The sequence below is a fragment of the Strix uralensis genome, chromosome 26 (genome assembly GCF_047716275.1).
Source record: "Strix uralensis isolate ZFMK-TIS-50842 chromosome 26, bStrUra1, whole genome shotgun sequence".
Taxonomy (NCBI): Eukaryota; Metazoa; Chordata; class Aves; order Strigiformes; family Strigidae; genus Strix; species Strix uralensis.
This window is the reverse complement of record NC_133997.1, coordinates 3,648,612-3,662,965: the sequence shown is the minus strand read 5'-3', so window position 1 is coordinate 3,662,965 and position 14,354 is coordinate 3,648,612. Positions and strand designations below refer to the sequence as shown.

The 14,354-nt window shown below is 50.0% G+C and overlaps 1 protein-coding gene across 1 annotated transcript in view; it reads right to left on the bottom strand.

Moving 5' to 3' along the window:
- Positions 1-380: 380 nt before the first annotated feature.
- The window catches only part of GRIK4 (glutamate ionotropic receptor kainate type subunit 4), a 210,056-nt gene continuing 196,082 nt past the window's right edge, over positions 381-14,354 (bottom strand). The window contains 8 exon segments of the mRNA XM_074850982.1: positions 381-1,921; positions 1,924-2,152; positions 2,693-2,811; positions 5,592-5,720; positions 7,144-7,369; positions 9,724-9,889; positions 10,039-10,212; positions 12,223-12,332. Of these exon segments, the coding sequence (XP_074707083.1) occupies positions 1,389-1,921; positions 1,924-2,152; positions 2,693-2,811; positions 5,592-5,720; positions 7,144-7,369; positions 9,724-9,889; positions 10,039-10,212; positions 12,223-12,332 (1,686 nt within the window). The 3' untranslated portion in view covers positions 381-1,388.

Here is a 14,354-nt window from a genome sequence, read left to right as displayed (position 1 = left end):
GACCTTCAGCCCCTGCTCAACCGGGCACCAACCAGCAGGTCTGGGAAGGCTGTAAGTGCTGTGGTCCACCTCGCATGGAAACCTGCCCCCCCTGGACAGACTACACTGCTGCTAGTTATGGGCTCTTTCCCCCCTTACCACCACGTATCTTGGGCTTGCTTTTTTTGGCCTTTTCTTTTTTTCTCCCATTTCCATTCAGCTACAGATAATGGCAACACCATGGACACACTCAGGCAGCAGAGACCTGCAACAGGCAAAGCATCTCTTTGCGTTCAGCTGGGGAGCTGCTGGGTTTCTCCCTGAGCAGATGGGCCTTGAACTGACTCACAACTTTTGTGAGTGTGGACAGGGAAGGAAAGAGGAAAAAAAAAAGCATGATTATACAAGGACATCTTTTATTTCAGTACATTCAAGACAAAAAGAAAAGAAAACAATTCAAGAACAGGATGTACCTTCACTCAAGGCTTTATCTCCCCTGCCCCTCTCCATTGTCGTCTCTTTCCTTTTACAATCAGAAATTGCATAGAATTTGTTTTTCAATCAGAAAATTAAACTCATCAGTGTAAAACCCATGTCTGTACCAAGTAGAGGGTGAGCTGCTGCTGTTGCTAGGGAAGTAAATATTTTCCTTACATCAGATCCCGGGCTAATGGTTTTCTCAAATGCTGTGCGGCATCGTCACTGCTAGACATGGGTTGTAAGTCACCCTCGAAGCTGAGGGTGCTCCGAGGGTCACGGACAAGGGGAGCTCACGAGCCTGGGGCAGAGCTCAGAGTCACTTGTTTGGGAGCGTGCAGAGCATGGGCTGCGGACGCTTTGAGGAGCCACAGTGGGCAGCAAATACCACCTCCCTCGGCTGGCAGGAAAGGGCAGCCTTCCCCAGGCCGCCCCGCTCACGCCTGCTCCCACCTCACCTTCCTCAAAAGGCTCCCTCACCCGCATCCCAAAAACAGCAAGGAAAAAAAGCAAAAGATAACCCCAGAAATAAACAAAAGACACAGAACCCCTGAAATTCCAGGCGTTTCAAGGCCTCTTTGAGTTCACTGTGTTTGTTGGTTGGTTTTTGGCATTTTAATATATATATATCTATGTATATATATATATATTTTATATATATGTATTTTAACAGCTCCTCAGATGGACTTTCAGCAAATGCTACGTCTCACGGGGAGCGTGTCCCATCCCATCCTTCCCTTCCTCCCTCAGTCCACCTGCCACACTCTGAAAAGGAAGAAGAGTTCAGCACCTGAAACCTGGTGCCTTGGAGACTAGGTCCTGACGTACCCAAAATAAACCAAAACAAAATAATGACTCCTCCCTTCCCATCCCTTATCCGCGTCAAATAAAAAGACCCTCCCCCCGCCCTCTGAGAACAGCCCCCGGTAAGTCTACACGATGGGGAGACGGTGCCAGCGTCCTTTCTCCTGGCCCGGGGTGGAGAAGTTCCAAGAACCGCTCTTGCCCCTGGGTGGGCGATATCTGCTACAACACCAGTTATCCCCCACGGCCCTCCTTCCTGCCTCGGAGCCGCACGGTGGCACGGATACAGCAGCCGGAGGACCTCGCTCCTGCTGCGTCAGGCTTCGGCGAGACGCGCGTCCTCTCAGACGCTGAAACCAAAGCCGTCCCTCCGGCCAGGCCTGTGCGTCAGCCCAAAGGTCCGCCTTGCTCTGGAGAAGCTGGGTAACTGCTTTTAATTTAAAAACAAGTTGACATTGTACAAGTCCATGTTCTGTAAAATGGAACAGGACCCTCTCGGCCCACCCCAATGCCCCCTGCCCCAGCGTTACTCGGGCTCGCTGCTGTTGGTTGTCTTCTCCCACTCCAAGCTCTCTTCGCTCTGCGCGGGCGAGCCCACAGATGGCCGTGCCCGGAGGCCCTGAAACCTGCGGCACTCGGGGCACACTCGGATGTGCGTGCACCCTCGGGCGACCAGGGCGGCTTCTTGTGCCAGTCTTTGTGCCAGGGGATCTGGCTCGCCCCCACTGCACAGCTTCCCGTTGCTGAGCGTGGTTGTGCTGCGGGCTCGGCGCTCCTCCGGGATAACGGGGCGAGTCCGTATCATTCCCCCTCGCCTCCGACGAGGGTGGAAACTGTCCTTGCAGAGAATGATGTTGCGCAGCTCCGTCACCATTTCTTGGCACACCGACACCTGGAAGGCAGACCCGAGACATACTGCTCACCTAAGCAAGCTGCGAGCCCAGCAGCTCTGCGTCTGCTCTGGATTCTGATGCCAAAGTGTTACGGACTCGGTCGTTAATCTGGCCACTGGCTTTCGACACCAATGCTCGGACATTTACGCTTGATTTAGCCCAACAGATTCTGCCTCTTGTCAGAGACCCTCCTGTGTTCTGGATCCCCAAATCAACACGAGACCCAAACCTATTGCAGGTAGAAATCCTCAGGTGAATCCCGTCTCCAGGAAAGGTACCTGGACGTCGTACACATCCTTGATCCCTTCAAAAGCCCTTGGAGCATCCCTACAGCCTCGATCTTAGTAGGAGTGCATGAGAAGCTCGAGCATTTTAGACCCTGCCCAATGCACCTAGCCTTCTCGTGCGTTTGAGGTCTCATTACTAGGAACGCTCATCTCAGCCTGGGTGCATTACTTGCTCCAGAGCACTGCACTGCTGAGCACCCCGCAGATAGCAATAATTACACACTATCCCCTCAGGACACTTTCAGGTCCTACCTCTGACTGTTCAGAGTGCCGAAGGCTCCACAAAAATTCCAGCATTGCCATAAAAATTGCTACGATTAAGCCACAGATGAGAACCACGAAGATTCCACCAATGTTCTCCATCCCCAGGCCTAAAATAAAGCAGAAGAGAACAATGCTGTGGAGAGGCAGACACAACACCAATTGCAAGCATCGCTGTACAGAAATCCCAGCTCTTTGCTGTTTAGCTGGCATTGCACACCTAGCCAGGGACCAAAAACACATAGCCAGCACTGTCCTATTAATAGCTAACCGCATGACTCAGATGGCAAACTGAATGACTTGCAATAACGGTGCGATCGAAGACACATTCTCAGAAATGATGATTTTGCAGATAAACAGCAAGTACATTGGAGGGAAGTACAAAGCAATTTGTGGACAAACTGAAAACAGGAGGAAAAAATGAGAGATCAATCGGGCACATTAATCCCTGCAAATTATTCACCCAGTTCTAGTTGCTTTGAACTTCGCAAAGGAAGATGAGCAATGTTGTTAAAGAAGCAGAGATGAAGAAGACAAGAAAGGGCTTTAAAGGAAGCTGGCACCAAGAAAAGCTCCTTTGATTGCATTACAAAGTGCTGGTGAAAAATGATTACAGCTGCTTGAATTGCAGTAGCAAGGAGAGGTTCCAAGCAAGACCAGCACCCAACACTGTTTCACACTACCTGGTGACCAAATGGGGTCCCCGCCACCCAGGGGTACCTGGTTACGGGTTGGGAACCCTCTGGCCCATGAGAAGGAAACAGCCCCTTCCATGGGGCGACTCCTCTCACCTCCCTTGGACGACTCGTTTACAACAGGATGACTACCATCTCTACAGATCGTAGGAGCCATTCAGCCACCTCGGGCCAAACGCTGCACGTGCAGACAGCTTCGCTTAGGGGAGGGACTAAATCACACACACGGCAGCTGCCAGCCTGGTCCTACAAAGCTTGCGCTCCAGAAAGCTCACCGGCTGGAAGGAAAATCCACCCCTCAAGAACCTGGCCTGAGCTTTCCATGTGCCGAGGCTGTCACCTCGCTTCCCACCGCGATCACTGTCCCCAAAGCTGCAGCCTGTGCCTCTGGCCTTGCAGAATGGGACCCTGAGAGGAGCCAGGGAGCAGTGCTGGCCTCAGCACAGGCTGTCCGAGAAACAGACTTTCCTGTCTTTCCTCTTCTCCCCTGTGCTTGTTGGTTTTGGGTCTCAAGCAGACTGGGCCCTGATTGGATTGATTACTAAAAAGCATGCAGTGCTTTGCACTGAGGTGACTGTATGAGGCCATTACTCAACAAGAACATCTATAAAAATCTTCCTCTCCCCTCTGTAGCATTAAATCAAAGTGTAAGAATCAATGATTTATTGACTTAATCTCTGCATGGCTTTTAGACATAAAATCTCACCAAAATCCTTGTATATTGCTGACCTGTTTTGTTCTAAAACTTAGGAGGTCACATTTTACCCTCCTCCTCCGTCATTCTTTTGGCATTGCCTCCGGAGCAATCTAGTGGCTCTCTAAATCAGTCCTTCGTAGAGATGTTTCCACTAAGACAGCAATTGCAGGACAGAAAACATAGCCCATAATCACAGCTTAGACCCGACATAAAGGCCATCCTCTCCTCTCAGCACCTCTCAGATTGAATTTAGGGCCAATACCTCTCTCTATATCCTTCTGTCATTCTGCCTGGGTGCCACATCAGACACCCATTCCCAAGCTCACTCGAGAGGCATTTCCTTCCTCCATTTACACAGACCAGCAGGCTTCAGCCTTCCTCATTTTCCAAACTGAGAAAGTGAGCCACAACAGAGGGCACAAAACAGCAGAAAGACTTGTCCAGGGTCACAGAGCGCAGCAGGTAGTGCCAGGAACAGCCCAGGAGCCTGCTTGCCAGCCACCCCCATCCAAAGCCATCTCAAAACAGCCCACACACTAGATTCCACTTCAGAGCTGCTTTTTGCACAGTCCACGGAAGAAAAGACTCCCATGTGCCAGCTCGCCTTCAAAAGTAACTTCTTTAATAGTTTATCACCTTGCCCTGAGGCCTGATGTCTTACACTGGGCCAACACCTTCTGCCTCGAGATGATCAGCCCGGGCTGCCGGCGCAAGGTCCCCGCGGGCTCTCATCCAGCCTAGCTCACGAACTGCACAGACACACACACCTACACCCGCTGCAGTGGCAAGAAAACAAAAACAGCTACCATGGACCCGGCTTGGCTCTCCATCTCTGCACTCAGGAAGGTCAGAAGAGTGTCCTTTCAACTGGGAGACCTGCTGTCCTCCCAGAAAACACTTGCTGAGGAAAGGGTGACTGCCAAAACTAAAAGAAATGCAGAAACTGCGTTAAGCTGGCAACTGCTTTCACTCTGGGACATCAGCCTAATGTGGTAGCTTTTATGGCAATTTGCATAGCATTACCCAAAAGAATTTGCTCCTCAGTTTTCAGATGTACTAATAAAGTCCTCGTGTCCCTTCCCCTGGCTGTTTAAAAGGCACTTTCACTTGGAGCCATTAACCAGCGGGCCTGTGGTGGAGATCCATCTCCCTTGAAGGAACCCAGGATTTTGGTCCGATCCCTTTAGCCATCCATTTTCCCAGACATTCATTAGAAGCTAATTTACCCTCCATATGCCTCCAATATTTGTCATTTGGTTGTTCCCGCTATCTCTGCCCCAGGCAAAAACACACAGCATGAGGCACAGCAGAGCTGTTTGGATTTCTCCTTGAATTGTGAAGGAAGGAATCTCAGGTCAGAAGAAGGGGAAAAAGTAATTCTCAGGCAGAAAACCTGGCAGCGCTCATGTGCAGATGGACGTTCATCCTTGCGCTGTTGGCAAGGATGCTTTGACTGCCTGGTCCCTTCAGCACGCTACTGGAGAGCGGCGTGGCTTACCTTTGGCTCTGTGGTCCTCCTCTTTGGGACACTTGCCTCCTTCCCACCACTTCCGCTTCAGGATTTCCAGGCGGTTGTTCTCTTGCAACTGGAGAATGGCCAGGTCAAACTCGTCACGAAACACAGAGCCTGCAAAACCAAGAGGTACGTGGTAAGGCACCACCTTGGCCAGCTTTCGTCCCCACCACGATGCCCTGCCAGTGTGCCCAGCTACAAAAGCTCATCTCTGAACCGTTTGGAAGGGACTTCAGGCCGTGTAAACCCTTGAAACCTGCAGCCTCCCTGCTGGGACTGTCAACTGGTTAATGTCGTCAGCAGGCGGTAATTTCGCCTGTCCACCAAGACCCATGTAGGCCATTTAAAGACATCCATTACAAGGAGGAGCTTTGGCTTCAGGGGCAGAGTCTGAACAGGCAGTTCAGTATCACATCGCTGCTCCTCCAGACCACTGAGGTCCCTCTCCTGTCATTGTGCCTCCGACTTCAACCCTGCTCTAACGCTCCTTCCCTCAAACTGGTGCACTGCAACAGCAGCAAGTTCAACCTCTACGCCAGCCCAAATGTTCACGGTAGAGGAGGCTCACTTCTGCGCTCGGGACCGAGCTCTACTGGAGTCCTGATGGTGTCTGCTACCAGAGATCCCGAAGAAGGGCCGTGGGAAAGACCACAGCTCTCCTGGTAACTCTGCACTATTGTCCCAGCGAGCAGCTTTCTGCTCTTCTTATCTGCTACAGTTTCACTGTTTAACAAGACAATGTCAGAACAAATTTAGTCCTGAAAGTACGGATTTGTACTCACGATCAGGTTACTGTGACTTTACAAGCTTATGCATGTTAGCTAAACTACAGTGACTGTTTGTGTGATGGTTCTTATGTAATTCACCTTAACTTTGTATTGCTAAGTGCAGGTGCTTAAAGGTCAGGAACAAGGCTTCCCGAGCCTGCAAGATGGGCTGAAAGATCAGATGGCTTGGAATAACAACTACTACATCCTTTTTCTGCGCTGCCCTGGGAGATGCTGTTCTCTTGCTAGCTCTCATATTTGAAAGACAAAGACCCTGCATTTGTTAAACCCGATTATTAGCCGAGATAGTCACCGAATTGCCCAATTCTCTATCCTGGAGTTTTAAGGACCACCAGCTGTTAAGAAACTTGCGCTAAAAACTAAAAGAGTTGCAACAGCATTACTTTTACAGCACTTCTGAGATAAAACAAGGAGCACAAAACGATTCAAAAACACTGGTTCAAAAGGGAAACAGCAAAGAGCGTATATGCAGAAAATAAGCAGCAATTTTGAAACATCTTTCACATGAATTATTTAAAGAGCCGCAGTCGCGTGTCACATGGCTCTGGAGAAGAGCAGGGTCTCGTACATCTGGCTCTGAGCGTGCACCTTGGGCAATTGCAATGTATTTGATTTTCCTCCTGAGATAAAAAATGACCCTGGGCAGAGCTGTGAAACGTGACATTGGCTTCAGAGCCGGTTCAGCCTTTCAAACGCTCCGGTCCTCTGCCGACAGCTGAGAAGGACTAGAATTTTTCTTCACTGCCTACCGACGGGCATGCCAATCCCGTAGCCCTTGGTGTCCAGAAGGCCCCCGACCTGCGTGAGGTTGCAATTGCGCTGACGATAATACTCGTTCATGGTGGACTCCAGCAGGAAGGCGTAATTGGAGTTCAGCACGCGCGCAATCCCTTCCTCCGTGCTCTTCACAAAGACGCTTGGCTGCTTGGAGTACATGTAGTTCCACATCCGCTGGTACGTCTGGTAGCGGGAGTTCTGCAGGAGAAAGGAGGCAAGCCCAGCTAAGGGTAGGAGCAGCTGGATGTAACATAAACCCCAAATGAGACCCCGCTATGAAAAGGCCACAACGGGGAAAGGCGTCACAGCAGATATGGTGCCAGATTCAAAAAGGATTTAGATCCTAACCTCCATTTATTTCAATGAGATTTAGAGACCCAAATCTCTTGGTGGATTTGAGACTTTGTTGGCAAAGCTGGGCATGAAATGCATCCCTAATTCCAATAGGTTCCAGCAAAGCTCTTTGCATAAATTCAATTTTAGAAAAATACGTAGTTTCCATAACAGTATATCAAAAACACACAAAAAAAGCCAGAAGAAATAGCTTGTGCTTGGCTGATTTAAACCACCTGGAGAGCTCCCTGGAGAGCTCACACCCCATTCTCTGTCACTGTAAACTTGTGCTTAACAGTTCACCAGCATCAGAGCCAGACACCATCACCCTGAGAAGGGCTGGGGGCAGCGCTAAAGCTCTTGGGAGCTTGATGCTCCCTGAACCTGGATTTGGTTCACCCCCGTGTGAGGCAAATCAAAGTACCTCCTTAAGAGAACTGGAGTTTTCTCATTGACTGCAGTAACCTAAAGGTCAACCAGCCCCAGATCCTCACTTTGCTGGTGGTTGAATCCACCTTGGTTCAATCGAGAGGAAAAGCTGACTGTGGTTAATCTCTCTCCCAGGCTGAGCAAAGAGTGAAACCTGCTTGCACAAAGACTGAAGATAAACACACTCTGGCCTACAGGAGGAGTTTCTGAATTTGCCCCTTTCCCCTCAGCCTTGCATTTCTGCAGCACACAGAATCCCTTACACCACCTCCCCTCTCGGCCAAGGCAGCAGGTACGTGAGGTGCTGCCAGGCACCCCCTGCCATCACACTTTCAAGGGCTCATTTTCTGTGGCTGGTGAGCGATGCCGGAGAGCCTCAGGGAGTCTGCTGCTGACCTAGTTACTGCCCTTATCTGTCCAGCTCTGTCCTCTGGGTGCAGCCACTTGGGCAAGGGGCAGACAAACAGGGTGCGTGTTTGTTCCCAATTCACTGCACTTTTAAATCTTAATCCTGTGTGTTAGTGTCAGGGGAAACGGCTGCCAGGACAGGTTACAAGGCAAGGTGCTTCAGCGGTGGACACACACCTCACGCAGCCAGTAACGGGGGGGTGGTGAAGAGCCTCAGCCATGCCTGCTTAATCCATCACCGCGGTTGACTCACCATCGTTACACCAGAGGCAAATGGATCCCAACACAGTTTAATGCGTTGCAAATGGTACAAGAACAGCTTTTGCTAATTTCTTCTCTGATACCAGCGACTCCAGCACCCACCAGGCAGCGCAGAGCCACAGTCAGGATTTTAAACTTGAAAGCCTTCCTGAAAAGAACTAAGCGAGTGCTTTGTATACAACCACCTTAGTCACTTGGGCTCTCTTCAGCTCATTTTAGATATAACGCTCTGCTTAAAAGTAGCTTTTTGCTAAACCCCTGAAGGGTGTAAAGTTGGGCTGAAAAGCTCAGGCTCACTCGAGAGATTTCTCAGGCTTCCCAATTCAGTTCAGACTCAGAGTGGGGAAAAAAAAAGTGAGAAAAAGCTTCTGCTCTCAGAATTTCAACGAGTAATAAATAAATAATCCTCAAGCAGTTCTTTGTGCATTCAGAGCACTGCAGAAGAGATTCACTCATTTATTTCCCTGCTGAATAGAGCAGGGAAGATAAAAATTAAATTGGGCTAAATGGCACGCATAAGTTTGCATACACTTGACTTACTTATTTTCAGTGCCACTGACCACATCCAGACTTTGACATATGCTAGCCTACCTGGGCTTTGCAAACGTTTTTTTGCTTACCCAACCTGAGACTCTCATATAAAAGCTAAGATCACATCAAAACCGCATAGAGACCCATGGAAATTTGACTGCAGATGCTCAGCTGCTGAAGACCACGTCATGTCATCACTGTGACACAGGGATGTGAACCACTTTCCCACCCACATGGTGACACTCCAAGCGTTAAGTTGCTTTCTAAGTCCAAGCAGGAAAATCTGCTGCTCCAGGGTCCAGCACAGATGTCCTGACCCTCGTCCTCCAGCATCCCAAGAGCATGCCAGCTGCTGTGTTACAAAATCCTGCCTTCCCTGTGCTCCGCCATGCCTCCCCCACCATTCACCCTGTCGTCACCCACTGTGGATCTACCCCAGTCCTGTGCCACCAAGCAGCCAGGGGGTCTCTCCAGAGGTCCCCTCTGTGCCAGAAACTGGAATGAAAGAGGCATGACAGGCTGGGGTGACACCCTGAGTAAAGGGTGCCCTCTGCACCCCCTGCCCTAGTTAGCAAAAGAATGGGGTTTACTTGGAAGAAGGTCATGCTGGAGCCGCCGTGAATGGTGCCGTACTCGATGGCTGTCTGGTCAGCCAGGTCATCTACAGATTCGATGGGGACGTCCATCCGCTGCACGGTGAGGAAGGCTGCCAGATTGGCTGTGTAGGAGGAGATGATGATCAAGGTGAATGCCCACCTAGGAAAAGGGGAAGCGAAGACTGTGACCTGAGATTTCCCCCACGGACTGAATCTGATCTCCATCCCCACCCTCCGCCTCTCCAGCTGCTGCTGCCCAGAAGAGGCCCACAGAGAAGCCTTCCTTAAGAGGAGGGCTGACCTCCTTACCAGACTCCACTGACACAGCGTGTGGATAACGCCTGCGGGGCAATGGTGGAGCCTTGCTGCATGAATCCCCCGACTGGAAACCACAAGCTGTTGCCAAGAGAATACTGATTCACGAGAAGATTGCACCTGCCTTGCGAGCAGGGGTGGGGGCTGTACCACTCATACGGTGTCAATCTAAAATGACAAGAAACAGGTAGCTCAGGTAATTCACTGGGAAATGAGGCACTCTGGAGAAAAGAAACGAAAAAATAAAATCTGTGAAGCCCTAACTCTCCTGGAGGCAGATTCTTCTGAGGAGGAAATTCTTTACCGTCAATTGATGCCCACGGCTCAGAGCTGTGTGAAATGCTTGCTCTAAGACTCAGAAGCCAGAGGCTTTCTTGTAAAGATTTGTAAAAGTTTTGAGAAGCTCTGCTGAAAATCTGGGCATGGGCTGTGGGGAGGCTGGAGCCCTGTGTGCAAATTCATACCACAGACAACCACAATAATTCCAGATGTGCACAGACTTGATATGAAATTGAAATAAGAAAAATAACTGTATTGGTCAAAATGGTTGCTCTGAGGTCTGATTGCCCTGGCAAAGTCTAGGTCTCGGGTCTAGTTCGAAGCCAAGTGCTGGTGTTTCAAAGCATCACAACCTTTCAGTGCTCACGGGGACAGGGCAGAGGTGGGAATCTGAAATAACTGACAGCCTGTCACCGAAGTGACTGTAGCCTAGCTCTTTTTTGCCGTTTCCAATCCTCAATTCCCTGGTTGCTAAGAAAGTCTTCTAATTCCTATGCTGCAGTTCATTATATTGCTAATGGTTAACAAAGCTGGTGCCTGGGAGGGTTGTTTTGGGGATAGTGCCAATACAGCTGCAGGGCTCTGCCAGCTCACACAGCATTTGACCAAAATGAGGTGTGTATTTTCTTTTCTGCATTTCCTACCTCACTGTGATGCCAGGGAGGCGGAGGTTATTTCTTGAAGACTTTCTATGGTTGGATCAAGCACTGGCAGTATAAAACACTGCTCTGGGAGAGTCTTCTGCAATTCACAGGGTCAAAAGCTTCTTACTGCTGAGCAAGGCAGAGAGCAGCATCCAAACCTTCATCTCCAGTGGGAAGCCACGTAAAGGCACCTTTTTGGAGGATCATGTTTAAAACATGAGGAGGGGGCTAAAGAGGCACCAAATCTCAGTCTGCAGAGAGCGTTGGACTGCATTATTCAATGGTTCCTTCAGAACTATGTTTCTGAGGCTGTAATGGCATTCGAAGAAACCATTAAAGCCCTGTCAGGATGACTTTAGCTATGCCAAGGGACTGAGTGACAGCACAGTTCCAATTTCCGTAATGAGAATTGAGTATTAACTGTGTCCCGAAAGAGCCATCAAGCCCAGAGCATGTTTTTGGTACACATTGCCAGGACACTGTTCAACTCCATCTGAAAAGGCCCATCTATGCCACCAACCATAAGCAGTTTGTTAGGAGGAGCACGGACCCTGGGCCTTGATGGGAGACATGCTGCAGGCAGGCACACGGTGATATATTTTAAGGCTGATTTCAATTAGTCATAGGGAAACGGAACTGAGAGCAGTCAAGTGAGGCTCTGCACATCAACCAAGAGGCTCTTGAAAGATATTAATGAACTTTCTTTTTCTGTACACACTGGGTTTTGCAGGGCCAGGGGAACCAAGCATCGCTGCTGGAATTTGCGTTAACAACTCTGAATGCATTTGCTGGTACCTGCAGCCTCCACCCTTCCTGTCCAAGACAAGTGGTTGGTTGCTCTGTTGCAGATCGAGCACCTAGGGAGCAGCACCATTTCCACAGCACCAGCCCTACCCCCAAACCTCCTCCCATCCTTCCCACGCAGCTCTCGGCCCCGGCACCCACCGCTGCGGCCAAGCACGCTCCCGAAGCGCGGCAGGCTGTCACAGCCATGCCAACGGCCACCCCGGGGCTGCCATATGCATCGGTGACGTGCCTGTGCGCAGACTCGACGGCAAAGCCCCGGTCCCCGGGTGGCGGAAGGCAGGGGGCTGGGACGCTTCTGCCCCCCTTACTGCCCTCTCCACGCTGGTGGCCGGGGGGGTATCCCTGTGTCCCCCTGCCCGGCCCCTCACCAGGCATCCCCCCCATGGGTCTGGGAGCGTGACGCTAGATGGCATCGCGAGGACGGAAAAGGCACCGCCAGTCACATTACCGAGCCACCAAGAAGAGGACGCAGCTGACAGCCAGGTAGGCGAGCAGCATGAAGAGCCAGACGCCAGGGGAAAAGGGATCCAGGAATGAGAAGTAGCCAGGTTTGCGGCCCTGGGAGGGAAACAAAAAGGAGTTTGACCTGCTTTTATTTCTACAAATTAAATAGGCCATTCTGAAAACAACCAAGAGACCCACCTGCCCCGATGCTGACAACGGCTGGGAGCAACAGAAGGGAAATAAAGGGGCCTTTGAGAAGCCTTGCAGGGGAAACAGGTGACAGCAAATGCAACAAATGACTGAATCCTGCAGCATCTCCCTGCAGGGATTCATCTCCTAAGAATATTTTTCTCCCCACCTCAACCCCTTTTGTTCCTCCAGGCAAAGAAAGAGGTGAATTGATAGAGAAAAAAAAAAGACAATCGCAGCGCTCTGTCCTCCCCATGGTAGGATGCGCTGCACACCTTGCTGGCAGGGCCGCCGAGGGGGGGTCCCCATCTGACACCCTCGTCCATCCGAGCAGGCTCCACACCACGCTTGCTGGGCAGGAGAGCACCCCTGAGCTCGGAGGTGGGTGGGATCCTTTGCACGAAGCAGAGTGGGGAGAAAATATTTTTATGCAGAAAAAGAAGAAAAAAAAAAGAGACGTTTGCAATATTTCTAGTTTTCCTTCTTCAGCCTTGAAATGTTTCTGCTCTACAAAACTCAATAAAATTATTACTTTTATCTCAGGGAACATGATATTTTTATCTCCAGGATGCGTCAGAATTTCCTGTTTTTTCTCAGCAAACAACCTTTCCTTGAAAAGTAAGGCCTCACTGCTAGAAACAGCAGGTTGATCTTCTCTCAAAGCACCTTAAATTTTCACAAGGACGCTGCCACCACTGAAAATCTTCTCAGATGTAGCAAAATTTGTGCAAAGGGAGGATAGATTTCTAGGAGAAGTTTCTCAAAAGCTGAACACTTCCCATTTTGGCGAGTGTACTTCTCCTGCCACCACCAGCTCTGCGTACGCAGCTCCTGTGCAACACAGCCTCCTCCCAGGTGGAAAGAACAGCCACTAACCTCACAGAATCATCTAGGTTGGAAAAGACCTTGATCATCTCGTCCTACCGTTAACCTAGCACTGACCTTAACCTTACACTAACTTACCTCCGAGCACACTCAACGCCACCATGGGGGACAAGTGGAGAGGGGAGAATAGAGCACAAACCACAGGACTAAAGCAGTGGTCTTGCTCTCTGTGCAGTCTATAATATCCGTGTTTCAGCACTGAGCACCTCTGACACACCTCTCCCACGCTGAACGTTGCAAGCGTTCGGGCGATGCTCATCTACCTCAGGCATCTTCTTTCCTTACCGTCTCCTCCAAAGGACTCCCCAAAAAACCAATCAACTCCCAACTCAGAGCTAAAGGCTTGCATTAGCCCTTAGCTTCCAGGAGTCTGTATCTTCTGCCCCAAACCACAAAGTCAGTCCTGGCATCACAAAACCTCCAGCTCTACAGTTTCCCCAAACACCTGTAACCGGGAAGCTGCCTGCGAGCCAGAGCTCCTGCGAAGGCTTTTACTGTAAAGTCAGAGTGGAAACAGCCTTTTATCACATCTCGGCCAGGCTGTCAGCGTATTTCTTACTGGCACCTTGCTCTGTTGTGCGCTGAAAACATCTATCACTGTTTGCTCAATGCAGCTCGCTCCAGCAGCCGTTTCCCAGCACTTGCAGCACGGCAGCTGCTCCGCTGTAGGTTGCTCGCTTTACACAAAAGCTGCTGCCGGGGATCATCTTTGACACACAGAGGCCTCATTTTTCCCTAGTCCGCTGCCTTACCCTGCCCGTCTGTGACACCACATAAACTAATAATAGCTGGTAATAAATAACATGTAACCTCAATTGCCATAGCAAACCCAGAGCCAGCAAAGTCCAGAATCCTGATATTTTAGAGCTGTGCTTAATCCAAAGGCAGGGAATAATTTTCTGTTTTCACAAAAGTCCCCAGGAAATATAGCTGCTTTTTTCTTTTTTTTTTTTTTTTCCTTCCACAGACTCAGATCAGCACTTTAAATTCCATTTCCATTAAAAAAACACTGTTTTACTACTGAAGTATGCTTAATCTTATGCAAAACCTGAATTTCACAAG